Genomic DNA, 27,743 nt, shown 5'->3' on the forward strand with positions numbered 1-27,743 from the left:
CTTGAAACAAAGCCCACATCCCAGCCATGACCTTTGGGGCTGGCTCCTCCCTTTCCAAACTTCCTACTTCTGCTTAGGAACGCAGAAATGCACGCCTGTGCTTCTGCCCAGTGCATTCCAAGCCACTCACATGCTCTCTGAGATTCTGCTTTGGGGTCACCTGTTCCCGAGTGACATGCTTCCAGCCTGCTCTAGACACACTGCCCAGAAAGGAGGGTGACCCCTGCCACACCTGAGCTGTGCATTCCAATCACAACGTCTACTGAGAGACAATGCAATTATGTCATATGCTTACTGTACTGGCTGGTTTTGCATGTCAACTTGACCCAGGCTGGAGTTAACCACAGAGAAAGGAGCTTCAGTTGGGGAGGTGCCTCTATGAGATCCAGCTGTGGGGCATTTTCTCAGTTGGTGATCAAGGGGGGAGGGCCCATTGTGGGTGGTGCCATCCCTGGGCTGGTAGTCTTAGGTTCTATAAGAAAGCAAGATGAGCAAGCCCGGGGAAGCAAGCCAGTAAGTAATACCCCTCCATGGCCTCTGCATCAGCTTCTGCTTCCTGACCTTCTTGAGTTCCAGTCCTGACTTCCTTTGGTGATGAATTTGGAAGTGTAAGCTGAATAAACCCTTTTCTCCCCAACTTGCTTCTTGATCATGACGTTTGTGCAGGAATAGAAACCTTGACTAAGACACCTGCTTTCCTCAGGGCCAGTCCCTCGGTGACAGTGTTCTTGTCACTCTGGTAGCTTCAATACCTGGCAGGAGCCTGGCATTCTCCTTCCCCACCCGATGCACTGAATGGATTCTTTTCATTTTAATGAATTGATGCAGGGAAGGGGTGAGATTTAAAGCATCTTCCAACACCCGAGGCTCTTATAGGTAATACTGGTTGTGGGCCGTGACCACTCAAACTCTTCTGAAATGAAATTAGAAATCATATTAGCAGCTCGGCCATCCTGGTCAGGTGAAGCCTTTCAGAAGGGTCCTGGACGTGTGAGCATGCTCAGGAGACAAGGCTCGGTCTGGATTGTGTTATTCCCGAACATCTGCATCTGGCTCCATGGAATCCCCTGGCTCTTTCACTGTACTCCACCAAACACAAGGGTTCTGAGCTTCCAGGGAAAACCCGCTGTGGGACTTCCCTGTTGGGCCACTGATGAGCAAAAGCTGGCCTGAATTCATTCCCAGAGAGCGGGCTAGAAGTGGCTTGGTGATAGGGCTGGTCATCAAGACTGAACTTGAGTCCATGGGCTTAAGGCTCAGAGAACATACGTGAAGGAACAAGCCTAACCTGAGCAGCTAGGCTCCCCACTCCCACCCCACCCCCACCCCTTGGCTGCCTTTTCTGTAGACATCCCCTTTAGGGCTCTGCCTTCTCCATTCCTGGCCCTGCTGGCTCATTTAGGGAGAGCATCCTCCATGAATGGGGAGACTTTGGTGAAGACAGGGTGGACTGGGGCCAATCACTGTGCTTCCTGTTTACAGTCCTCGCCTACGGAAGCCACCTTACTGTATTGGCTAAAGACTAAAGAAGAAAGGCTACATTTGCAAGCAGTCAGTACAAGTTGGAATGTTCTACCCAGGTATCCCCTCTAGCTTCCAGGCTCAATAAAGGAAAGTTCTCCAGTGGTCCTCACACATATTAGGCAGAGCCTAGACTGTGAACAGTGATAAGTCCTGGGGAGAGCAGCAGACGATTAGGTAGTAGGTTTTTTGTTTCTTTGTTTTGTTTTGTTTTGAAAGGGAAACTTTCTCCCAGAGACCCAGGTTCCTTATGTGGCCCCTAAATGACAGAGCAGGAAAATGGAGATCTTTTAGGGAGAGGCCATCTTCCCTAAAATCAGCACCCACTGGGGAAAAGGCAGGGACCAGGAAATGAGCTTCACTGTTCCATTTCCCAAAGCTCTGGAGACGTCCCTCCCGGACCTCCGGGCTTTCCCACCCCTTCCGGGTCAGGTACCATAGCTGCAGGAAAACAGAAAAGGCGATGTATTTATTCCATGTCTGAAGGTGCAGGCCTGCTCTCTCCTTAGGACTTTGGGTTCCAACATCTGTCCAGTTAGCATGGCTATGGTTGATACTGACCAGCTGTTTCTCAGAACCAAGCGTTCCTCGGAGAAAAGGCCAAGGGGAATCCTCAAAGCACCAGCAGTTGGCCTCAACTACCCACTTTCTCAAATGCAGGTGCATCTAGACCAAGCACAGAGGGCCATTGGTGGGTTGCCTGAGGCCAGGGATGGGGACACTCAGGAAACAGCATAGGAAACAACGAAGAATAAGCCTTCCGATCCAGCACCCTGGAGAAGCAGGAGAAGCCACAGGAGAAACCTGCTGGTCCTGGGAAGTGCAGAGCGTGAGAGGGCTGAGCCTTTTCTTTCCAAGACCAGACCTCCAGGGCCTGGGTGAGGAAGAACAGTCTTGGTGTCTTGATAAGGCTGTGGTAGCCGCATGGTCTCTTCTATAGATACTGCCTGGGATGGCCAGGAGTCCCTGTCCTAGCTGCTTTCCAAGAGGACAATCAAAGTAATGCTAGTTTGTTGGCCAATGGCCAAGAGGGAGGTAGGCTAGTGAGATGGAACCAGAACTTGCCCCGAATTTGGTCTCACAGTGCAAGGGTACAATATGAATGATTCTATTGCTTCTGAGTGCCTTGTGAACCCCCAGGGAGCTCAGACATCTGGTGCTGATGGAACTCTATGTAACCTGTAAGGGGAAGCACAGGTTTTAGCTTGGCATGCCCATAGAAGAAGCCTGCAGATGGTACCCAAGGCCATCAGTGCTCAGGAGCACCCAGCCATCAGGTCCTTAGCTCTCCTCCTGTACCATCCTTATCCCCAGATACTACCTTCTGCTTTTCATCTCTGCATGTTGGAATCCCCTGGGAATCTTAAAAGACTCCTATCCCAGGCCTCTCTCAGGGTCTCTGGAGAAGTTCCCCCCAGACCGCTATACTTTTAGAAGCACCATTGTTCCAATGTGAAGATACTCTGGGAGGCCAGAAAGGAGTTCAGATTGGTGCACTGTGCTCATTGGCTGCAGGTCCGAATGAGGAAGTGCAAATTCACTAAAGCAAAGTTCTGAGATATTTGTAAATAGATTATAAATCACAGCAAGAAAGATTTATGTTGGCACTAATGATTAGAACTTCCTGCTCAAGAGGACTGAAGCTGTGGAGGAGACAGATTCTCCTCAGCTGGAATGGAACTGGGAGTGGATGCCTCCCCAACTCAGGAACCCTCCAAAACTCCGAGGGACAGGCCACAGGATCTGCTCCTGGTTGCTCTACCTCCAGAGCACAAATCTGGTGTCTCACAGTAGCATGGTGTGGTGGTCTGATTGAGAATAGCACCCGGAGATGCATTTGTTTAAGGGCTTGGTCCCCAGTGGGTGGAACTATTTGAGAGGGAATAGGAAGTATGGCTTTGTTGGAGGAGGTGTGCCAGTCGGGTTGGGCTCTGAGGCTTCAAAACTCCATGTCAAGCTGGACACGGTGGTGCATGTCTTTAATCCCAACACTCAGGAGGCAGAGGAAGGCAGATCTCTGAGTTTGAAGCTAGCCTGGTCTACATAGTGAGTTCCAGGACAGCCAGGGCTACACAGAAACCCTGCCTCTAACAAATAAACTGCTTTATACAGTGGGACTGCTACAGAGCAGACCTCCTGGGTTATTCAGGCAGTTCACAATTCTGGTGTGTATGTCCACACCCACATTTTCTTTTGTGACTTTTGGAATCCCAAAGCTTGAGCACTGCTGCTGGTCCCCACCCACAGGAGGGAGTGCTATCTGGAGATGTATTGGCCTCGGCACTCTGAGGGGGTGGGAAGAATGGAGCCCATGTGGCAGGAGATAGACCTTGGGCAAAAATGTCAGTTTGTCTCTGCCATGGTTTCAGGGGGAGACATAGTGGCATTCACTCCAAGGACACCTTAGAGGATCCCAGAGACAGTGTGAGAAAGTCTTAGGCACATTGCCCACATTCAGTGCAGAACCCCACTCTGAGATAGTGAGGCTAGCTAGCCTCAAACCCTATGAGTTAAATCTACAGCTCCTCAAGATGGTACCCTGCTTGTGGGTGAGGCCTTACACTCCATTGTGGTTGCCTAGAGAATCAGCAGGTCCCATGGATCCTGCATGGGGCTCCCAGGGACTCTGCGCCCTGAGCTTGCAGCTTGGCAGCAGGGAGGACACAGCCTTCCCCAGACACAGTAGATGCTTACCGTTCGATGAGTCGGTTGTTGTCCTGGAGATCAAAGGCCAATAGCTTCATATCATTACAAAGCTCCTGCATGCTGTCCAAGGCACAAGAAAGGGATGGCTGAGACCCCGGGTCACTTGGTCCAGAGCCCACTTGCAGAGGCCCTGGAGCAGCCTCTTTGGCCTGGCATGGGATGAAGCAATGAGCTTTTAACCTCAGCCTCCTCCTTCCCTCCAACTCTCCAGGACTTACTGGAAGACCAGGTCCTTCGGATCAGGGCCGGGATGAGGAGCCATAGGTTGTGGTGACACCTCAGCTCCCTGTTTGGAAGCTCTGTCCAGAAGGAGCTGATCAAAGATCTGAAGGGAAGCCATGGGTTAGTCAGGAAGGACCTGCCAGCTTTCATGTGGCTGGTTAGGGGACATGCTTGCTGAAGGAGGGTAACTATCTCCCTAGAGCTCCCAGAACTACCCCATCTCTCAGCATCCCATTCCTTCCCATCCTGGGCGTCCCCACTGCTCTAACAGCTTCCCTTCATCTGTTCTGAGAAGAACGATTCAGTTTTGGCAAGTTCCCCTTTAGGTCTAACCTAAACCTCTCATGAGTCACAGTTTGGATAGATGCCATTCCTGGCCATTCTCCGAGGCTGCCCACCCCGCTTGCTGGAAGCCACGTGTAGCCATCTTCTGGAAGCCCCCCCCCTCCGTATTCCCTGTGGCCAGCTAGACAGCTGCCTTGACCGAGAGTGAATCAGAAAACCAAGAAGAGATCGCACAGCCTCAGGAGGAGCCTTGAGACCTCCAAGGCTGCATAGAACCTGAGAAAGAGGCCCTGGCGTATAGTGACCCTCAGTCTGAAACCACTAGGAATGTTCCTATCTGAGGGCACTCACATCTCAGGTGAGTCAGAGACCTCCAGCCCTCATGGGCATCCCTGAATTTGGTCAAGGCTGCTCTGTCCACTGGCAGGAAGTGATCCAGGTGCCCCTCCCCTCGGCAACCCCTAGAACTCTGAAAGCACCCCACACCTTGTTCAGACTCTCCTGGGCTCCCCTGGCTTCCGAGTTACAGGTGGCCACAGAGTGGGCAATGAGATGCAGGTGGTTCTGGGCCCTCTGCACCTGCCTTGAGTAGAGAATGAGATTAGAGCAGGATTCGGCTCTCCACCGTTGGGACAAGGTGCCGTTGGCTTACCAGGGAGTCCTATGCATTGAGCTCCCTCTCGGACTGTTTTTCTGGGAGTCACCCATCTCTCTCTCTTGCCATGCTGAGGGAACTGAGAGAATCCCAACTGAGCCAGGGCAGGGATCAGTAACACTGTCCATGTGAATGTAGCTGGGTCACTCATGTGGTTACTGGCAAACACAGAGTCAGGCAAGGCTTGGGAGAGAGATGACATTCCAGGCTAGTGCATCTCTGTGAGTAATGACAGGCCACTCTAGAGCATTTATGTGGGGAGTGTCCATGCCTCTGTTTCCATAACAGAGTAAGGGCAAGACTTGAGAATTCTAACTTCAAATCGGAACGCACACAAGGAGGGACATTTCCCCATTGCACAGAGGAAATCAAGTCCCAGGTCCATTAAGCCAACAGCAGTGAGCTCTCTACTCTGGATACACATTGGGATTATGGGGTTAGCTTTTAAACTACTGATCTGATAGCTAAGATCTGCCTAGGCCCAGCAAACCAGAGTGTCGGGGCTTGCCAGGCATTGCATTCTAGTGTGAGGGGAGAGGAACTGAGCCCATGACAGGCCCGCAGGCCACGCAGCATATGAGGAAACCAACGTTCCTTCTCAGGGGCCCCGTGGGCCTGTTAGAAAAAGGAGTCCCAAATTTGAGAGATGGAATGTTAGTGGGGACTGCCTGGCCTGCTTCCCTGCCCCCCTGTTTCTCCTCCCCAGGGGAGTTGGTGTTCTCCCTAGAGAGAAGAGACCCATTACAACAGACAGCACAGCAGGTGAAATCCAGATTTTTAGGGGCATCCTCGCCTATGTTCTAGCCTCAAGTCGGCTACCTATTAGCTCTGTGGCATTAAGGAGAGACCAGTACCCTGAGCCTGGGTCCTTTCATCTGAGAAACGAGATGGTGGCACTGGCTGTGTGAACACTGGGGAACTGAATAAGCACATTTGTAGAAGTCACCCAGCCTTCCGACCGGCCACCATTTCCATACTTCTCACTAAGTCCTCTCTTACTGAGCCGTCCGCAGAGCCCATGTTTTGCAGTCTGGAAGGGCTGGGCCAGCCTAGCCCAAGGTCCTCTGTAGTATGGAAACCCTGGGCCAGCCCAGGCTCCTTGAGTTCAGAGAGAGGAAGGGCTAGGCTGCTTACCTCATCCGCTTGCCGTGTGTGACCAGCGACACCTGATACGTCTGCACACACTCCTCCTGGAACACCTGCAGCAGCCTCTTGGCTAGATGGCTGAAATTTACCCTGGAAGGATAGAGACCCCATGGACTGGGGTGAGCAGCCAGAGCCACCTGCATGTAGACTTAGCCCATCCACCGCCCCTCTGCCCGAAGCAGGGGCAGATCTCAGGGAAGAGAGGATTGACCATACACTTGGGTCCTAAAGCCCAGAGGCCAGAAAAAGCCACGAGAACCAATAAGGAGACAGGGGAGGCCAATACAATGGTTAATGAACACATCCACTCTCAACTTGATCCCTGGGAGAAAATAAGGACACGGAGCTCTGGAGAGCACAGGTGTGTGCACATGTGTGTCTGTGTATGCATGCAGGAGTGCACATGTGTGCACATGTGTGTCTGTGTATGCATGCAGGAGTTAGAGGTGCTATAGCTCTGGGAGGAAAAAAAATCTCCAAATAGCCACCAGACCAGGGAGACCTCATGGAAGATAGGGGTGTCCAAGAAACAGTATCTCTGAGATGTTAAGCAGGCCCATGCCAAGGTCAAAAGCAGGGAGGGGGAAGGAGCCAATCAGTGAGAATAATTAGAGAGAAAAATCCTATAAACTTGTTCATGCTGGGAATAAAGCCAGTTACTTCAAGGTTGATTGTGAGAAACCTCTGACTCAGCTGTGACCCTATATAACAAGGCTCGGATAGTTACGACCTTCGCCCAGCCATGGCCAAGGGTAAGTGCTTCATTCTTTCCCACCTAGAATAAAGATTCTCTCCATCCCGATGAGCTCCGCCCTCCTGCCCACCTGCCTGCTGGGAAGGGGACCACTCACTTATCCAGCTTGTGGATCTGCTCCTCATTGTAGCTGAGCCCTGAAGGAAACAGATGGGGATGGCGTCACCACTCAACTAGTCCGGGAACCAAGTTAAAAAGACGAAGAACAGCCTAGGGTGGGGACCATTTTATGGGATCTCAGGCCTAGGGGAGGCCGCAAGGATGAGGAAATGGAACATCAAGTAACTATGACAACATTGCTGTTGTGGACAAAAGACTGAATATGATTTTGGTATAAAGGAGCTGAGGAGAAATGCTTTGGGGCTCCAGAGCGAGGCGAATCCTGCTGGGTGGGCAGGAGATGTTGCAGGTGGGAACGCTGGGTGAGATGATAGCGCAGCTTCGGCCCTGTATCCTCCACCTTCCCCAGCTGGCAGCTGGTTGGCTCCATCCCTGGAGTCTCTCACAGGTAGGCCAGCACCTTCTAACTGTCCCTCTTTGCCCAGCAACTTTTTTTCAGAAGGAACAACTTTGGGTAGAAGTGCCCTTGCCTAGATAGAGGCTACTGCAGACAACCTTAAAGCTCTTGCAATGAGGAGAGTCTGCCCCCTGCTGGGCTTTGAGAAATTGTTTTCCCAAGTTGCAGTAGCTCCAAGGTTAAGAGCAGCGGGTCTCTACCCCTTTGGGGATGACTGCCCTTTCATGGCGGTGGGGGGGGGGGTTGCCTAAGACCATTGGAAAACACAGATATTCACATAAAGTTACATCTGTGGAGTGGTAACAAGAATAATCGTATGGTCTGGGGTCACTACAGCCTGAGAGACTGTATTAAAGGGTTGTAGCGTTAGGAAGGTTGAGAGCCACGGATTAAGAGGATTCTGGTTTGCCCTTTCACTTTCCCATCCCACCACCCCAGGAGTGAGGTCCTCTTCCTGGGCCTGCACTAGTGAAGGCCGAGGGACCTGAACACACTCCAGCTCTACCTCCTAGCACCAGGCAGCTGTGAACAAGCGAGTTGGCTCAGGTAACCGTCGTGTGCACACATGGATGCCTATCCGGATCACAGGGGAGTGCCCTGGAGCCTGCAGAGCAGCCTTCCAGAATGGCAGCGTGCAACACTCCAGGTACCTGGGGCTGTCCACATTCTAATAAAATACTCTGTGAGAGCAGTACATATAGACACTCTTGAGGCTATGAAATGGGATGGTTAAAAGAAGCTGGACGCAGAACGATTGCACTAACCAGCTGTTCTGTGCCTGTTCCCTAAACTATAAAATGAGGAAAATTGTGACACAGAGAGGATTGTTGTTGATGTTCATTTTTGAGACAGGGTCTCTCTACATAGCCCTGGCTGGCCTTGAACTCACTATGTAGACCAGGCTGGCCTCAAAATCACAGATATCCACCTGTCTCTGCCTCCTGAAAGCTGGGATCAAAGGTGTGCGCCACCACACTCAGCAGTGCATGGAGTTTTATGAGCACTAAATAATTCAAAAACTTATGGAGTCCTATTTAGGTTGGCGCCTAACATCAAGGCAAGGCTTTAAAGCTTAGGTGGCGGGAATATGGCGTTCCAGACGTGGAGGTAAACCGAACTTCCTCACACTCCTAAGCCTCAGTGGTGGCTGGCTGGGCACAGGACCTTGGCTGAGTCCCACATCCTGCTGCTTCCAAGGACAGGAGGATGTGCCTGTCCCATGCCCTCTGAGGCCAGGCTCCCAGGGAAGGCCCAAAGGAAAGAGATGACATGTTCTGAAGATCTCCATGTTCTCATTAATGACCACAGGACACTGGTGGCCATGGTGTCTGAAGACCTGGATTTTTAATTTAATGTACTCAATTAACGTAGAATTGAAAACTAAAGCAAGTAAAAAAATTTTTTCCACTAAATAGAGCTTTTTAATTGTGTTAAGGCATATCACATTTACTGAACATTTATCTTCTAGACAGAGATATAAAGTATATAAACTACACATGGGGTTTTGAAAATTTAGCATGAAAAGGAGCATAGAATATCTCTTCAGTGGTTTTGTTTATATTAAGTATATGCCGAAATGACATTAGGATGTATTGAATTGAATAAAATTTATTAAATTACTTTTGCCCATTTTTTCTTTTTAATTTGGCTGTGAGAAAGCTTAAATTGCACATATGGCTAGATATTATATTTCTCCTGACAGTGCTTTATAGATTATCCTGGGGCCAGAAGATCATTAGGCAATGAGGCAGATATGGAAATGTTTGGAGCATAGGGTGGAACAGGGAGTGAGCCTTAATATGTTAGCTCCCTAGCTAACTGGGGCTTTTATTCCCAGGCTTCTTCAACGTTGTCCCCACCCCTTCCCACGTTCAATCCTTACCCGGACTACTCCACCCTCATCCAACTCAGACAAGCTGGTTTCCAGTCCTAAGCCTATGAAGCGTTGCCCCTGCCCAGAAGGTCTTTGTGGGCATTAGCAATAACGTAAGAAATCTCCTAGTCCAGGAGCTCTAGTGGGGATTTCTTCTGATCCTCATTCCCAGATGAACTGGCTCTTTTGGTGGTCTACAGACATACTAGAGGGCTGGGGAGGTGGCTCAGTAAGTGCAGTGTTACTGCACTGTGTGGAAACTAGAGCTCAGCCATGGAATGCTGGGCAGGCCTTGTGGCCACCCATGAGCCCAGTGCTAGGGAGGTAAAGACAGGAGATTCCCCAAACAAGCCGGCTAGCTACATTAGTCAGAATGGTGAACTCTGGGTTCAAGTATGAAGACTCTGCCTCAAGATAGAAAGTGCAGAGCAACTGAAGAAGAAGCCAAACATCTGTCTGTGGCCTCCACAACATGTAAACACACATGCATTCATGCACACACAAAACACACACACATGTGCACACACACATGTACACATACACACACAAAACACATACATGTGCACACACACACGCACACACACATACACACACACACACACACACACACACACACACACACACACACACACACGCGCGCGCGCGCGTGCACACACGCGCTCGCCAAAACCAAGCCAAATGAAACTAAAGGGTTTCTTTTCAGGCCCCTTTCCACATTACTCCAGCTCACTGTATCCTGTATCCACATCTCCTGAGCTTCTATCATGACACTTAGGATACAATGTCTCTCAGTGGCCTACAAGCAATGTGCAGGCAGAGACTCTTCCTGCCTTAGAACAGCAGAACCCCAACAAACAAAGTCTCCCTCCAACAAAGCCGAGGAAATGGAAGGGAAGAGGGAAGGTTTCTAGTTGTTGGCTCTTTTCAAAGCTTACCTGGCCTCATCCTGGATTTCTTGAACTGTTTGTAGATGAAGTGCATTTTGTCCAAACAACACTGAATCTTCTGGGCGCTGTGGGCAGAAAGCGAGACACCTCAAACACCACACAGCCACAGAGTAAGCATGTGATCTGGGAGTGGGGAAACTGGCCTGTCTCTAAACTGACTTAGATAATATAGACCAAGCCTTCCGTCTCTATTCTAGATCTCACCTTCCCTTCCTCCCCTCTCCCGGAGCAGGTGAGACAGAGGGTCTGGACTGGGTAAAAGAGCCCATATTTATAATAGACCTGATACCTGCTCCATAGAAGGATCCAGCAACCCTACCTAAAACAGTAAGGCAGGGTGGGTGGTGAAAGATGGCCTCTCGAGGGCCTTGTCAGCCTAGGGTGTAAAGTCATGACTGCTTCTTCATCTTGTTTTTCACACTGGACACAACTGTGTCCCTTAGGGCACTGGGGTGTCCTTCTTCCCTTAGGGCACCCGGTTATTCTTCCTCACCCTCAGGACTATTTGGTTCCACTCCATCCCAGAGATTTCTAGGTAACCTCAGGTGTTCCTGGGTTTGGGCTAAGTGCAAGCTTGTTCCCGGGGGCTCAGCCTGCCCCTCTGCTGTCCTATTGAGAAGTTGCCGTGAGGATGAGATCGGCTGAGAACGGCTGAGATCGGCTGAGATCGGCTGAGATCGGCTGAGATGAGTGTAGAGCCACAGTTTCACGTGTGTGAAGTCAGAATTGCCTTGTGAGTCCAGAAAGGCACCTCAGTGCACACAGAGGGATTGCGGAGCACACTAGCAGAGTGGGGGAGGGGCGGCTAACCCAACAAGCTCAGACTCTGCCATAAGAGCTGGGTGTGGCATGCACACCGCTCTGCTCATCTCAAGCACCCGTGAAGCCTCTCGAAGTCTACATGACGAGTTCTAGGTCAGCCACTGTTACATAGTGAGGTCTTATAAAAATAAATAAAAAATTATAAAAATTTAAAGATAAAAATAAAGATAAAAATAAATAAAAAATAAATTTAAAAAATTCTCAAAAGACAAGTAAAAAAAATTACCATAGATGAGACAGAGTACACAATACTATATTCATTTTAGATCAGGTTCTGTGAGGTGTTTGAATTAAGAATTGAGGACATGGGACATTAGATCTGCAGAGACCTCAATGGCCATGGTCTCGATGGGACAAGGGCGTCGGTGGCTCTGCACTTGATAGATCATGGGTAGACATTTTTAGGTCTGTGAAAACAGTAACAGGGTTCTTCAGAAGCTACAAGCCATGAGCCGGAGAGATGGCTCCGTGGTCTAGAGTACTTGTAGGAGATCCAGATTTAATTCCCAGCATCCAAATGGTGGTTTACTCACATAGGACCAATTCCATGTGATCTGATGCCCTCCTCTGTCCTCTGGTGGCACTGCATGTATGTGGCCAACAGAAGTAAATACATGAAAAACACCCATCCACATAAAATAATAATAAAATAAAATAAATGTGTTTCTTTGTGTTTTGAGACGAGATTTCTCTGGGTGGCCCTGGATGTCCTGAAACTCACCATGTAGACCAGGCTGGACTTGAACTCACAGAGACATGCCTGCCTCTCCTTCCTCACGGGCTGAGACTAAAAGCATGTAATATTACATCCATTTTTTTTCAGAGATTTTAAACGTATGTGGCCAGCCTGCCTGCCTATCTATCTATCCATCTATTCATCATTTATCAATCAATTAATCTATCCACCCATCTATCAGTCTCTCTACACTTATCTATCCATTATCTATATCTGTCTGTCTGTCCGTCCATCCATCCATCCATCCATCTATCTATCCATCCATCTATCATGTGGTACTGGGAATTGGACCTGGAGCCTAGCACATGCTAGGCGAGTGCTCCACCACTGTGATACAGCCCAGGCAAAATAAGATAAATTTAAAATCCCTGTTTGCTGTAAACTCTTAGGGGAGGGGTAGATCTAACCTGAAGCCCACCCATCGTGTATTGATTGTGACTCAGAGAAAGTGAACCTCTCTCAGAATGAGCCTTCTCTCATCTGCTAACCAGCAGCACTGGCGTTTGTCAGATTCAGCGAGATGCTCTAAGTGAGAGGTCCTCTTTACAGACACACCCAGAGAAAAGGAGCCAGATTTCCTTGCAGAGCTACAGCGTCTGCTGTGACTCCCTCCCTGTGAGTCAAGTCCCCAGTTAGGGCAGGACCTAGGTCCTCATCCCAGAGCTGGTCTCAGGAGAGTGCCTGGCTCTTCCTTAGACTCCTCTCCCACACCTTAGCCCCCTGTCCCTGAAGAGAGCAATCAGACTGACTCAGAGAAAGCTGCTGAGCCTTTGGGACCACTGTGCACCCCGAAGTGACCCATCCCCCCACAGCATCATCACACAGACAGTGGGGACCCCACAGACCTTCTGTTATCTTCATGGCTCTGATTCCGGTTCTTTAAAAGCTCTTCACCCAGACAGCTCAGGCTCCTTTGGGTTTCTGTGACATTGTGGGAACATTTAGACAGGACCTCTGAGAGCTGTGGGGCCGAAAGAGAGAATCCTGTAGGGTCCTTGACTCCAGGCTAGGCTGTGCAGTCCGCAGGCCCACTCTCCCTACCCCTTGTTCCTGTAAAGCTCTGCCCTCCTGCTTCACTCACAGTCTGCAGCCTGGATCTCAGCTCTGTGGCCTCCTTTAGTTCCTGGACGTCAGGCATCTCTGCTCCACTGCTGAGCCTGGGTGTGGGGAGGAAGTAAGGATAAGGCTATGTTTGGGGGTTCATATGTCAGGAGGCAGATGAAGAGGTAGAGGATTCTGTACCCACACACAGCTTCTTTGTGACAATCTTGTTGGCTTTCTGAGGGTTTGAGACAGAAGAACCAGCTTGACATGGGCCCTACATACCAAGGTCGTGATATTGTTGAGCATTGTAAAGAATGAAAGTTGAAGTAGGTTGAATGCCTACAATGCAAGGTAGCTATTAGAAAACACCTTGCTAGAAAGTTCTAGAACTAAGCAGAATGAAGTTCTTTTCAGTAGAAACTATGTTTCCTGACAACCAGTAGCACACTGATGGGAGGGTACCAGCCCATAATAGTCCAGGACTTGGACCATGAACATTCCACTGCCCCGTGAAATGATTGACAACTCAACCAAGAATGATTGACAGGTGTATATCTTCAAGGTGTCAAGGTAACACTACCCGGGTTCTTTTGCAGGAAAAATATATCTACCCAGTACAGAAATCACATGACCACTACCTGTGGTGTGTACCCAGGAAGGACTCAGCATGGTTGATGGTGTGTTCTAACACAAAATGTCCAACAGTCTGAGGAGCCCCCAAAGATGCTGCTGGGAAAGAGGAAGCCAAGTGACAACAGAATGTTCTATGAACCTGAGGGTGGGGCAGTGGACTGGGAGCTTCCCTAAGCCGGAGGAATGAAGGCAAGGGGTGTGTGGGGTGAGGGCGGAGGGAAGAGCTTAATAAACTCATGGAACAGGACTACCACACACAAAATGTAGTCTTGGACTGGTTTCCAGTTTGGACAAAACAAGTTATAAAAAGGAATCGTGGGACAATTGTGACAGAAAGTTTCCAACCATGGTACAGAGGAGATGTGAATGTACTGAGGGAAGAGAGCTCACTTGCTGAGGAAAGCAGGTTATAACATGCTTAGGGACAGAATGCAGGTGACAGTTTACACACACACACACACACACACACACACACACACACACACACACACGACAGACAAAGAAGGGGACCAATGCTATGTGACTACTCGTGTCTGGGTGGGAGGTCCTTTTCCACTTCCTGACTTTCTCCACCAGCATGTAGTCTTTTTAATTACTCCCTCTCTGTTTTTATTTTAAAATTTTATACAATATATTTTGATCATGCTTTTCCCCTCTCCCAACCCAGGCCCTCCCTGTATCCCTACCCACCCAACTTTCTGTTTTCTCCTTCTTTAAAAACAAACAAGAAAAATCTCAATAGAAAAATATCAAAACAAAATAAAAGAGAGTCTTGCCTCCTTTCCCCCCAAAACCCAACAACCATGGACTTCATTTTATGTTGGTCAGCTCCTCCTGGCCATGGGGTCTTCTGTAGAGTGGTCGTTATACCCAGTGGTACTCTGCTGGGTGGAACTGATTTTCTCTGTGCCAGAGGGTATCAACTGCAAATAGCTTTTTGTTTAGGGGTAGGGCCTGCTGTCCACTTTCCCCTCGCAGACATAACCATATTTTCTTTCTTTCTTCCTTCCTCTCTCTCTCTTTCTTCCTTCCTTTCTTTTTTCTTTCTCTCTTTCTTTGATAGGTCTCTCTATATCCTGGAACTTGCTCACTATGCAGTCCAAGCTGCTCTCAAACTCACAAAGATGCTCATGCCCCTGTCTCCTGAGACTTGGGATGGAAGGCATATGTCAGCATAGTCTTTACATGATAACAATGAAAGAAAGAATCCTGTATCTTTTTGCTTGGAGGTGCAGGATCAGAGAAGGACAGAAGAGGTGAACAGAGAGTCTCGGAGTCCACCAGAGCCTCTATGAAGGCAGGAACTCTGCATTGTTTTACCTGCTAGAGAGCTCTGGGGGTTCATAGCAGTTATCCTATGTGTGACTATTGGCTTGTTATGGGAGTGAATTTATATTATTGGGGGTTGAGGAGTGGGGAGACCTCAGGATTGCTGAGACCTGGCCTGATGTCCAGCTGGAGACCCTCTGGATAAAAGATAGGAAGCCCGTCTTGCTAAGGAAGCACTCTGAAGCAAGAAAGGATGATCAGACAGGAAGGAAGTAACACTTTGCCTCCAGCAACAAAGGTGACATCCACTCATGAAAACGCTCCCATCCCGATGTAGATGACTTAGACTCCAAGGCTTAGAGAAATCTACAGGTTGGAGGATGTCTGGGAAAGAATGGGATTACAGAGGAGACTTTAGATATTGGCCAGGCAAGGAAAGGTACAGATGGCCCATGGTCTCCTGCAAGCCACATCTGGTCCCTGCAGGCTCCTCTGTTCTCTATCCTCCTTCATACAACCGACACCCACTGCCCTCAGAGCCTAGGAACCAGAGTGGAAACCCTAGCTCCTGATGCCTGTCTCCTACAAGCTGTCAGTCCAGGGCAAGGGAGAGACACACATTCCCCACACATTCCTCTATATACTCTCCCCAGATCGAGAACTCACAAAGGACCACAAGTGGTTATTTTCTTGCTACCAACCTCTCTAGATGTGGCCCCTCCAGTATTCCAACCCTTCCCCACCCACCTCTCTCCCTAGCTTCACTCCAGGATGTGCCTCACACGTTCCTCCCATCCCCCTATCAACCTAGGCTTTGTGGGCTCGGAACCTCAGTGACTTGGCTCCCATTTCTAGAGGGCCCTTCCTTCCCCAGGCTCAGGTGCCAAGGAAGGACTGGCTGCCGCAGGCAAGTACAGGCCCTTCGGTGGGGCAGAAGCCACATTGTACACACAGATCTCATCTCTGTGTCTTGGCCAGGGGACTGGCCGGAGGATATCTAACAGGAGTGCTCACAATGGCTTCCACCCTCAGCCACCACAATTGGCGCCATTCCTGTCACGTGACCAGAAATAGTTCTTGCTCTTTTTCCTCCCTCCCCCATCATCTCACCATTTGTTTTAACCAAGCCCTGGGCCCACACAGGCATCCAACCCACCCTGGGAAACTCCCTGTACTTCCGAAGGAAAGGCTCAAGTTATTGGGATGGGGAAAAACTTCTCCGGGCTGCAGAACTCCGGTCTCTCATCATGGACACACTACACCCTTTCAGAATTCCGGTGATGTTCTCCTGATGGCGGCGAATCCTCCCTTGCTCTCTCTCTCCACCCTTCACTAGCTTAGCGTCCTCCTTCCCGGGCTCCTTCTTTTCAGCTCAGAAGGCAAGGGCAAGTGGAAGACCCAGCTGAAATATGAGCAAAAGCTACAGAGGCTGGAGCAGTCGGGATTTCTATCGCTGCTGTGCAAGGACAGAACCTGGGAATGGGTCCTTCCCCTGAATTCTCGGGGGCGGGCGGGGCGCGGGGTGGGGCGGGGCCTTCACACAGAACGAGTGTCACGAATCGTTCAGAGTCCTGGTGAATTAAGTTCCTACCTGGGGTAGGGAGCCTGCTTGTTCTGGGACATGAAAGGGTTTCTACCCCTTTGAGGGTGCCTTAGATCCCAGAGAGGCAGGGTCCCGGTGGATTTCTCCGTGATAGGCAGGACTAGGCCAGGGATGGATATACATTTGGGAATACAAGGTTTGAAGGACCTGGTGAGGGTGCTAATGTTGGGGGAAGGGGAAGAGTGGGAGCAGGAGGGCTCTGGTTGTGGAAGGCTTATACACCTCACGGGTGAGGCGCAGAGAGGAGAACTGAGGGGCTCCAGTTGGCCTAGGTGGAACACCCACCTTTCAGTGCCCAGGCTGCTGCTGAGGTAGAGGAGGGCTGTCCGTGTGACCTCCAGTGTCTGCTGGCACGTGTCCTGAAGCACCTCCCTGTGTGAGGGCAGCCCAAGTCAGAGGCACCTCCACCGGGGCACTGCGCATGTAGGCGTGGCCTCGGAAAAGGGTAAGAGATGTCTGGACGGGTTTGCTATGCACTCCTCCAGCTCTTCACGGTACTCACAGGACCCAGTGTAACCCCCGAAGCATCAATGCCTGTCCATCCAGCAGGACCCGCGCCAGCCACAGGGCCTGATAGCCAGCGCCCAGCACCCCCTGAAACGTACAGATGTGCAGGATCAGTCCTTCCTCGTGTCAAACCCCCTTCTGCCTCCTGGGGGTGGCCCCTCACCTTAGCTGTGCTGTAATCAGCCTGTAGGTCAACCTTAGGGACGAACTTTGGGACATCCAGAGCAGCTGCAGACAAAGACTCTGTCTGAGGGGCCTGCTTTTAAAGACTGGGTCAACTCTTGGGTTATCTTTCCTTGTCCCCAGCACACAGTCATTGCTGATCTCCCATTTAAAGCATCCCAACTTTCCGGGTACCCAGCGCCTTGCAAACTTCGACCCTGTGGATCCTCAAAGTTGCAGTTATTTACCGCCACCTTGTGGCCACATCCCAGAACTACACTCCAAAGTTCAAAGCCCTGCCTTAAGACTGGAGAGGTTAAAGCTCACTCCCTCACCTCGGAGGAGGACTAAGCATGATCGGAACGAGAAGAAATATTTATCCTAGAAATTAAGGAAAGAAAATCTAGGTCTCTGTCCTCCAGCCCTTCTTTCCAGCAGCCTGGACTCATGCTTCTTCCAACTCAAACTATCCAAGACATCCCTACCCGTGGCCGAAACTGTTGAAGGTATAAAGGCTCTAAATGCCCTGTCTCTGTTGGAGGATCTGGGAAAAACCCAAGGAAGTCTAGTCACCAACTCAAGTCACGTGGCCACACAGAGGCATGCATAGCATCCAAACCCAAATATGCTCTACTCTATGGGCCAGAGAAACACTCACTAAGAAAACAAGTCATGTTTTGGGAGGGTGTCCAGAGTATAAAAGATTCAGCCTAAGTGGCCCTACTCACGGTCCCTGAAGGCCAGCCCCTTAGGTGTGTCGCTGGACATGCTGAACAGAGTTAGAGGGCTGCTGGCAGCTGTGTGGGCGATGTGCTGGGCTGAGAGGCTTGGCTCAAGGACACAAGGGTGACCCTCGAAGAGGTACTCCTGGTGTTTGGGGGTCACATTGGTCTGCTCATATACAGCCTCCAAAAAGATGGCAATCCTGCACATGTGAGAGGAGAATTCTGTCCGGGGGCAACATGGGAAGGCTCAGCTTTTCTCCGATAGGGTCTGGGTGGGGGTGTGGCCAGGATGGGCACCAGCTGGCTCTGCAGCCCCCTACACACACAAGACACAAGAACTGTCAGAGGTAGGGCCCAAGCATCTAAATGGAACTTCCCAGGTTTCAGAAGAAAAGTGGAGCCCAGGAACTCCTCATGAAGAATGGGAAGAAGACCCCAGAGTTCAGATGCCTAACCTCTGCCTTTATGCCCAACCCTGCTGTACTGTAACAAAATTCTCCCCATCCCATAGAGTGCTCCAGGTGTTGGGGGCACATCCCACCTCGAAATACTGAGGCAGGAGGATAGAGAGTTTATCAGCTGGGGCTACCCAGCAAGATCCTGTCTTAAACAGCAAAGACCAAGAATTTAGTGAGAAAAGGGGTTCTATGAACAACAAATTACAGACCCAGGAAATTGAGCACCCCGCCTCTGGGACAAGCAGTACTGGCTAGCATTGGGAAGAGTGGGGGATTCGGAACACAAACAAGGAAGTCTGTTTGACTTGAACTTGATGGAGATAGTACTTTCCCCAGATATGTTTTGGGAGATGACCCCTTAAACCCACACCACTGCTTAGACAGGGAAGACTCCGATTCCCCCTCTCTCTTGCTCCCACTCACGTGTTGTGGGCGTGGATGTAGACATGATGCAAAACCGCCTGGGGTAGGGAAAAGACGTGGATGACTGTTCGCTGCAGGATGTCACTGGTCTCCGCAAAGAACTGATCAAAGCCCCAGCACTTATCCTGTTCCACCTCCAGGATGTTGGCCAGAATGGGTACCAGCTGGTTCTGCAGCCCCCTGCACACAGAAGACACGAGGACTGTCAGAGCTGGGGCCCAAGCGTCTAGATGGAACTCTCCAGGCTACAGACCCTGGGGCCCCTGGGGCTCTGCTGAGATAGCTTGGCACTCTTGACTCAGCAGAAAGAAGCGATCCCTAGCCTAGATTCCATAGAGCGCCTGCCCCTCCCACTTACATGGACAGTCTACAGGTGATGGGGAGGCTGTAGCTCCACTCCAAGGGACCATTTTCCTGCTTCTGAGTCCCTGAAATGGCCCCAGCTGGCTTCTCTGTGGTGATTCTGTACCTGTAGTGGAGCAGAATCAGGGCTCTAGACCCCTCCCCGACCCATCCATCATATTTAAACAGTAAACTCCAAACATCACAGTCCATGTCACTCAGCCACTGTACGGTGGGCTGGCACCCTGCTCCAACCTGTGAGATCACCTCTGCCTAGGCAAGCTCCATGCTTTAGGCAGAGCCCTTCTCGCTGTTGCTATGGCTACACCAGGTCTAGCCACCTCCACATCTGTGCCATTACAAGCTCAGCACCATATGTTTTCTCCACTTTTCTAACTGCCCCTCTGATCTATCCTTCCCTGGCAGTTCATCCCATTCCAACTCCTGACCCCATCCCTAAACGTAGTAACATTGGCTCTACACAGCTTGCCCCAGGACCCAGGGAGCACGCACCAACCTTCCTGCGGACACAAGGATAACACCTTCCTGAGGTGTCTTCCATTTATTACAAGACTAAGAAGGAAAGAGAAGCTAACCATTGGTAAGCTCTGAGGGACTCAACCAGGAACAATTTCACATTCCTGTGCATATGCTGCAAGCTTGCTGTAGACCCCAGAACCTCTGACCTCCAAGGCCACCACACCCTGCCTCCCAATAACCCCTGAAGACTGCCAATGGCGCAGACACAGTACTTATGGACTGCCCTGCCACCCTGAAACCCTCTTCTCTCAACTGCACATTATCTACAGCCAATGTAAGCTTCGGCTTTTCCTCTCTAAGGTTTATTTATAATGAGCTCTCAGCATTAAGTCCAGTGGATATTTTTTCCGGCTGCCCTCCAGCTAGAACCTTGGGAATCTGTCCCAAGATTTGCTGCCTCCTTCCTACACAGAATCAATAACAGCTCAGTAGACCCTTGTATTGCAGGTCCCTCATTTCACTGGCTGGACACTTCATCTCTTTTGTTCTGTGCAGTACATCCTGGCAACTCCTGTCTTAAGTTCCTCCTAGCAGTCAGTGAGAGACACTGGGTACCAGCTCCATCTTTACCCCTGCAGGCTCTGTAACCTCCTTAAGCTTTAATGGAGACACAGTGAGCTAGGAATGGGCGCAGGGCTAGAGGGAACACTGAAGGTAGGGCCCAGTGGAGGGAGGGCCAGGTGTCTGGAAGACGCTCAGGGCCTGTCCCCTTCATTCCCTGTCCCATAGCCCACCGTACATGATCTCCTTGTTTCGCCGGGGCCCACCGAAGGGGATGAAGGGCAGACTGCCTGTGGCTGCGTGGTACAGGGTCACCCCAATACTCCAGAGATCCACAGTCACCCCAAATGCCTTTTGCTGGGGTTTGCGCAGCACTGCACGCTCATACATGTCAGGGTGCTATGGAAGAAAGGCAGAAAGTGGCTATGGAGGGACAGCCTGGGCACTCCTAGGGGGACTCTTAAGGAGGCACACAGCGAGGGCAGAGGGTCACCAACATGTCACTTACCAGGTATTCCTCTGTACCATAGACAGAAACAAACTTCTCATCGTCGTCCAGCTCGCGGGCAGCCCCAAAGTCAGACAGCTTATAGATGCTCTGCCCCTCCTCACCCACCAGGCGCATGATGTTCCCAGGTTTGATGTCCCGGTGGACAATGCCATTCTCCCGCAGGTGGTTCATGCCAGCCACTGGGGACAGACAGAGCACCAATGGCTTGGCTCAGCTAAGGATGGGGAAGTCTAGAGTTTGTCCTGGTGAAGGGTCTTTCCTTGGAACCAAATAAAGAGTTGCCACAAGGAAACCCAGGGGCACAGAAAGACGGAGAGCAGAGATGCCCCCCAGGGCAAGCTAGAGGGATGGATCATTGGTTACCATTGCACTGGCCATTTTTCCTGACGACCCTGGTCCAATTCTCACCCTGTTGCCAGGTCATCTCACAACTGGAACCAGTTGACCCAGGTGGTCTGACACCCTTTCCGGGCCTCTGCAGGCTCCAGTCACACACGCAGCACACAAACATATGCAGGCAAAAACACTCATATACATAAAGTAGACATAATTTAATAAAATTTTAAGGTGGTGGTGAGATGGTTTTGTTGAGAGAGCTTGCTATTCTTTCTGAGGACCCGAGTGCAGTTTCCAGCACCCACGCCATGGCTCATAGCCATTGTAACTCCAGGTCCTGGGGATCTGAAACCTTTTGGCCTCTGAGGTTATCAGGCACACACACAGTGTACATGCGTACATATAGGCAAAACACTCATATACACAAAATAAATACAAGGAAGGAGTCCCAGGGACATCAGAATATAAGACTCATTTAGGTTCTTTGGGGAGGTTAAATATACCTAATGAAATTTATCACTTAAAAAATCATCTTTGAATATGTTTTACTATGTAGCCCAGGCTGCCCTGGAATTCCTGATCGACCTGCCTCAGCCCCCCCAGTGTGGGTGGGGAGCAAGCAACGCGGCCCTTCAATTTAGTGGATTTTTAAGCACACAGCTCAGTAGCTTTAGGCACATTCATACACTATCATGCAAACATCTCCAATGCTCCTCACCAAAAACTTCTCCTCCTCCCCTGATTAACCAGCACTCCTTACTGTGCGTCCAGCCCTGCACAGCAGTCTCCTTGTGCCTCTGACAACTTGGCTCCCCTAGGGGCTGTATCCTAGTGGAACGTATGGGCTTTGCTTTTCTGCAGCTAGCTTGTTCCTCAGCATGGGGCCCTTCAGTTTCATTCACACTGCCCAGTGTGCTAGAATTCCCTCCTCTGCGCAGCTATACGCCGCCACCTGCAGGCACCATGGTGTATCCTGTTGGGCTGCTTCACCCGGGCACTACAGCGAAGGATGCTACCTGTCTTCAGCTGTGGCAAATACACCGTTTTTAAGGATTATCTTCTTACAACTTTGAGCTGAATAAATCACGTGGATCCTTCTGGCCCATCAGAAGATCACACGCATCCTGGACTTTGGCCATGGAGAGGGCCTGTGCCTCGGGGGCAGGGCATGGCTCACCCACACAGCGCAGTACCACTAGGAACTCCTCTTCAGAAAGCCCGAACGTGTTCTCAGGGTCTTCCAGCACGCTCAGCAGGCTCCCACTGGAGCAGTACTCCATGATTAGCACCTTCTGCCGGCTGCCTCCCTGTGCAGGGACAAGGGGCGGGGGCGGGGTTGGGGCGGAAGGTACTTCCCACTGTCTGGAGGTTGCCTACCTAGAGGCTGGCAGCTCTCATTTCCGGTTTCTTGCTTGGCCTTCTTGTCGTGCCTCAGACCCATCTCAGACACAGAAACCAACCCAAGACAACCTTTTCCGAGAAGCCCTCTCTGATTGGGCACTTATTCCCGTTTCCTTTTCCAGTGATTTCCCAGTGTGGTTCCACACTCTTGAGTGTCTTGCCTGGTCCCTCCCCCNCCCCCACCCCCACCCCGCAATCCCCTCCCCCGCCCCACCCCGTGCCCTTCCCCAATCAATGCCTCTGGACTGCTGATGAGCATGGCTTGCCTCTCCCTGGACTTCGAAGGTCAAGGTAAGAGCATTCATTCATCTCTGACCAAGCAGACGACCCACCGTTTCCTCCACTGCGAATAGCTTCACGATGTTCTGGTGATTCAGCCTCCGCAGGACCTCAAACTCCCTCACTTGAACCTCAGGAGGTCGCCGATAGCTGGCTGAGTTGAAGACCTTTACAGCAACCACCTCCCCAGATTTCTAGCGTGGGCACAGGGCGAGAGTAAGCAATGGGGACCACCTCTGCCGGGAACCTACCCCTATTGAGGAGCTGCAACCTCTTCTTCTCCTTAGCCTCTCCCCCAACCCAGCCCCAGAGGGAAGCAGGGGCTGGGTGGGCTCACATCAGCAGCCCCCTCCTCTACCCAGGGAGCTCGAGCACGGCTTGGAAGTGACCCTGATGTCCCTCAAGGGTCGACTTGCGTTCTTGCTCATTTTGTCATAGATAAGAACTACCCCGGCAGTCTCCCCTGTCTCCAGTTCCTGAGCACCCTGTGTGCATTCTGACACAGCTCTGCAGCCACTATAGGGACAAACCCCAACAGGCCCAGACTCCCAGCCCTGCTGTTCCTAGATGGCACTTGCTGTCACCTCCTCTCTTGCCTTGTTCTCTAGTCCCAACATGTCTCTGACAGAGGCACCATTCCAAGGAATTTTTCCAGCACCCCACACCTCAGCCCAAATCTATGGAGTCTTTTTCTCATCAGAGTTGACAGAATTAAGGGTCCCGGGACCCTGTCCAGCTCCATAGAATCTTAATTCCCAAATGGAGAGCCTAGCTCCAGGGCATGAAAGGGTCTGGGGCCAGAGTTGCTGTCACCTTGTTTCGGGCCTTGTACACACTGGCAGTGGCCCCCTGCCCTAGCAGGTCATCAGTATGCCACAGGTAGTTAGTGGTACTCTGCATCTCCTGGGCTTGGCTATCTTCTTCCTGGGAAAACAAAACAAACAACCATTTGGGGGGGTTCCTAGGGTCCCATGTCTTACCTGCAGTAGACATTGATAGCCAGCCAAGACCATCCCATAAAGGATTCCACGCAGCCACGGTACAGGCAAGGGAGCTGGGGAAGCGGTGGCTCAGGAAGATTAAGTAACGTCCCCCCAAAGAAGCAAAAGAGCAGCAGGGTGGGGGTCTACTGGGCCCCAAGCTTGCATCTGTTCTACCCTTGGGGACTGACTTCTCTTTGTCCTGTGCCCCAGGTCCCTCCCAGAACCCTTCAGAGGTAGGCCAGTTTACAGCAACAGAACTTTCTCTGTCTCCTCTTTCAGGCACTGGGGACTCAGAGCTTTTGCATCCAGGCCTGGGGTTGTCCCAGGAAGCAGACACAGTGTGGGAGGAAGGGCCCTGGGTCAGCAAAGGTCAGGCAGATCCAGTCACACTACCACAAATCTCCAGGATTGCAACATGAGCCTGGAGCCCTCACCCTCTTCTCTGCATTTGTGGCCTCTGACTTCCTACTGTTGAGAACTAACGGCTGCATATCAGGCCACCAGGCCACCAGGCCTTGCTCATTGCTTTACTAGAGGGAGACAGCCAAGGAGGAAGGATGGGAGGGGAAGAAAGGGAGGAGTAGATGATGTGGGGGAGTGTGGAAGATCTAAAATCATCAAATCCAAGGGCTCTAGAGCTCCAGGGAAGATCTGAAACCCTCCACAACTCTGCTCCCCATCTTTGCGCTCATCCCGTTCTCTTCAAAATCTGGTTCCTTTAAAGCAGTTCCAGAAAGTGAAGTCTCAGAAGTTACACTGACTGCCTGTCTGAAAAATAGGCCCAGAGCCAGTCTTTGGGGATGCCTGAGGCAGGAGCATAAGAAGGACCCCCCACCCCTAAAATGCTTTGAAATAAAGCTGTGCCCATCAGACAGAGCTCTAGGACCACACTGGTGCTCAAACCAAAGGTGGTTCCATTCTGAGATCTTTGTTTTGTTTTGTTTTTCGAGACAGGGTTTCTCTGTATAGTTCTGGCTGTCCTGGAACTCACTTTGTAGACCAGGCTGACCTTGAATTTAGAAATCCGCCTGCCTCTGCCTCCCGAGTGCTGGGATTAAAGGCGTGCATCACCATGCCCAGCTCCATTCCGAGATCTTTCTGCCTGGTTTTTTTTTTTTTGAAGACAGAGTAGCCCAGACACCTGCACCGGTATTGAGGATGGTCTTGAACTTGTGTGTCTACCTCCTAAATGCATGGGTTATGAGTGTGTACCACTTTCCCCTATCACCTTGGTGCTGGGGACTGAACCCTTGGCTTCATGCATGCTAGCTAAGCATGCTCTTTACAAACCAAGTGAGCTATAGCCCAGCTTGTAGTCTGATTTAAAAATGCACGGAGATGCTGGAGGTTGGGGTGTGTGAAGTGGGTGTAAGGGGTGGAGGAGTACCCTCTCAGAGGCAAAGGGGAAGGGGGATGGAGTAAAGGGACTGGGAAGAGGGGGCAGCATTTGGAATGTAAATAAATAAAAACAAAAGAAAATGCAAACTTTGGATAATGTAAGCTTTTGAGCCAGAAGCCACTTAAAGAGATCAGTGGTCACACCCCAGTTTCAGACAACACACGCATATTTGCGTTAGGCAAAGGTAAGGATGCTGATGAGAACTTCTGAAGGCAACGTGAATGAGTTGTCCATGCTTCTCTGTATGGCTGAGGAGTCAGCCCAATGCAAGGCTCAGACACAGCACACTGAAGTGGAGGCCAAGGCTGCAGCCTTGGGAGCTGGGTGCAGCAGATTGTGTCACCTTCAACTGGGGGCAGCAGATTGTGTCACCTTCATGACTCTACCTAGGCTGGTCCTCAACCAAGCCCTGCTACTGGGGCAAATCATAGCTGCAGTCAGGAAGGTGGGCAGCGAGGTGCACAGAACAGCATCCCAGATGGGCAGCATGGCCCTGGGTTCTGTGCCTAGAAGCTCTGATTGTGGCACATCTGGATTATCTCTGGATTACCCTCCCATCCACCCTCCCATCCCCAAGACCCTCTGTACATATAAGGTGCAGCACAGCAGCCTTCTGTGAGTCAACGCCAGCCTGCCCACAGACTCCTATCCTCCTCGGGGGCTCCTCTGTGGCAGATACACATACCTGCACTCCAAGTGGCTCAGAATCAGGCAAAGACTCTCCCTTGCAAGTGTGTGTTTTGCTTTCTGTCTGGGGCAAGTCCAGGAGCTGAGCTACACCGGAAAGAGAAGGGTGGGTGGATGAGAGGCCCCTTCGTGCTGTTGCTGTGCTGTTTGACTCTCAGCCCCATCAAAGGCCACCAGTCCCAGCCCTTTAACTTGTTCCTGTTGTCACCTTCCCTACAGTTCTTGAAGCGAGCGGGGGGGGGGGGGGGGGGGGGGCGGTGTCCAGCCTCTTTCCAGCTGTTCTGGAAGCCTCTCCTGGTTATTTGGGTCCCAGGGGAAAGATCCCAAGCAGAGGCCAGTAGAGGCCCCCAAAGCTGAACCCCAGCTTTGCATCAGCATGTTGAGAAGCAGAGCCCAGGAGGGGAGCTTTTTTTGACCAATCGGGGTTCTCCTCAGGGCCATCATGGTCCCTGCCCCTCACTGGCCTCCAAGCAGTCCGTTCTGAGAGTGTTTTCCCACAGAGGGAGTGCAGAACACTACCAGGCTCCCAGCAGCCACAAGAAAGACACAGGATGCGGGCATTCAGCTGAGTATTGACTTGAAGCTGCCCCGACTGGCTTCCCCACACCACCCTCCTCCACAGACGCTACACACTCACCCCATCTCCTATCTCAGTTGCAGGGCAATGCAGACTTGTGGAACTGGGTGGCACCCCCAGGGATTCAGGCCTTGAAGTCAATCCTGGGCAGTGCCTAGAAGATCCTGGTAGCTATGGGGCCCCCCAGGATCCACAGGCAAAGCAGGTGATGGTCTTGAGCCTGAAGGTCTCTTTCCTGCCTCTCTGAGAGCAGTGGGGTACCCAGTCCCAGACTCTTAACTATCATACTTCCTGATTCACTTTTCTCTCTCTCTCTCTCTCTTTTTCTCCCCTCCTCTTTCCCTCCCTTCCTCTCTCTCTTAAAGGGACAGGCATCTCAACGGCTGCCACACACACCTCCACTCCCCCTTCAGAAAAGGGAAAGAGGATTCTGTGAGTTGTCAAGTGGAAGCCATAGGGCCATCGCCTAAGCCACAAGGAAGCCAAGAACGGAGGCTGGAGGCCCTGTGACAGGCCACTGAGTACTATGCTGGCATCTCTGGAGGGAAATTCAAAGCTCTGCTTAAAGTCAACTAAAGAAGTCCAACAAGTTAACCAAGTTGAAAACTGCCTAGAAAGACCCAGGACCTGTGCTTGCCCCTCCTAGAAGCTGGACAGGACTTATCTTCCTTTAGGGCTTGCAAGAACAAGTACACACCCAGATCATAGCCCCTACTCTGACCTTACACACAGCAAAACCTGCTCCCACCCGGGGCTGTTTTCTGACCACAGCCGCCCAAATGCACTGTGTACTTTAGGTAGTATGGATGGCAGGGGATGGAGAATCTGGGAAGTGTTTTTTTTTTCAGACCACATTTGATGGTATCAAGTTCTGTACACCTTTAGTAATTTGCCCACCTTCCCAGCCATAAGCCAGTACACCAGATATCCTGGGAAGCCAGGAAGGGGGGCTGTGCTGCTCTGGTCAGCTGAGTGGGCAGTTGGACAAGGGGTTAAAACCCAGGAAATTCCATGTTTCTCTAGAATGTTGGTGGGACTTTCCCCTGGCCACACCTGGTGATTTCCTCTGCCAGCCCCACCCCACCACAGGGAGGAGAGGCAAGAACAGGCCCAGAGCTTGTCACTGACAGATCCACCCAATGATAATGTGACAGCGAGAGCCCTTGCAGTGGCTTCTCA

At 51.0% G+C, this 27,743-nt stretch overlaps 1 protein-coding gene across 10 annotated transcripts; it reads right to left on the minus strand.

Annotated features, from left to right (window-relative positions):
- Positions 1-1,963: 1,963 nt before the first annotated feature.
- Ikbke (inhibitor of nuclear factor kappa B kinase subunit epsilon) lies at positions 1,964-26,854 on the minus strand. Of its 10 annotated transcripts, XM_029477408.1 has the most exons (22): positions 26,625-26,854; positions 25,986-26,074; positions 23,732-23,842; positions 22,972-23,112; positions 22,416-22,545; positions 20,900-21,081; positions 20,630-20,790; positions 19,367-19,477; positions 19,009-19,188; positions 18,131-18,327; positions 17,404-17,468; positions 17,236-17,327; positions 17,019-17,105; positions 13,266-13,341; positions 13,030-13,145; positions 10,615-10,691; positions 7,387-7,426; positions 6,524-6,625; positions 5,221-5,317; positions 4,446-4,552; positions 4,216-4,287; positions 1,964-2,700 (listed from the first exon to the last, which is right to left on the minus strand). In XM_029477408.1, exons 3-22 carry the CDS (start codon positions 23,816-23,818, stop codon positions 2,667-2,669), a joined length of 2,154 nt encoding a protein of 717 aa, XP_029333268.1. In that variant the 5' UTR covers positions 23,819-23,842; positions 25,986-26,074; positions 26,625-26,854; the 3' UTR covers positions 1,964-2,666. The 10 variants fall into 10 exon arrangements, with proteins under 10 accessions (XP_029333268.1, XP_029333275.1, XP_021027752.1 ...); XM_029477415.1 differs by lacking the exons at positions 25,986-26,074; positions 26,625-26,854 and adding an exon at positions 24,160-24,226; XM_021172093.2 differs by lacking the exons at positions 25,986-26,074; positions 26,625-26,854 and adding an exon at positions 24,149-24,222.
- Positions 26,855-27,743: the final 889 nt, after the last annotated feature.

This window comes from Mus caroli, chromosome 1 (genome assembly GCF_900094665.2).
Source record: "Mus caroli chromosome 1, CAROLI_EIJ_v1.1, whole genome shotgun sequence".
NCBI lineage: Eukaryota > Metazoa > Chordata > Mammalia > Rodentia > Muridae > Mus > Mus caroli.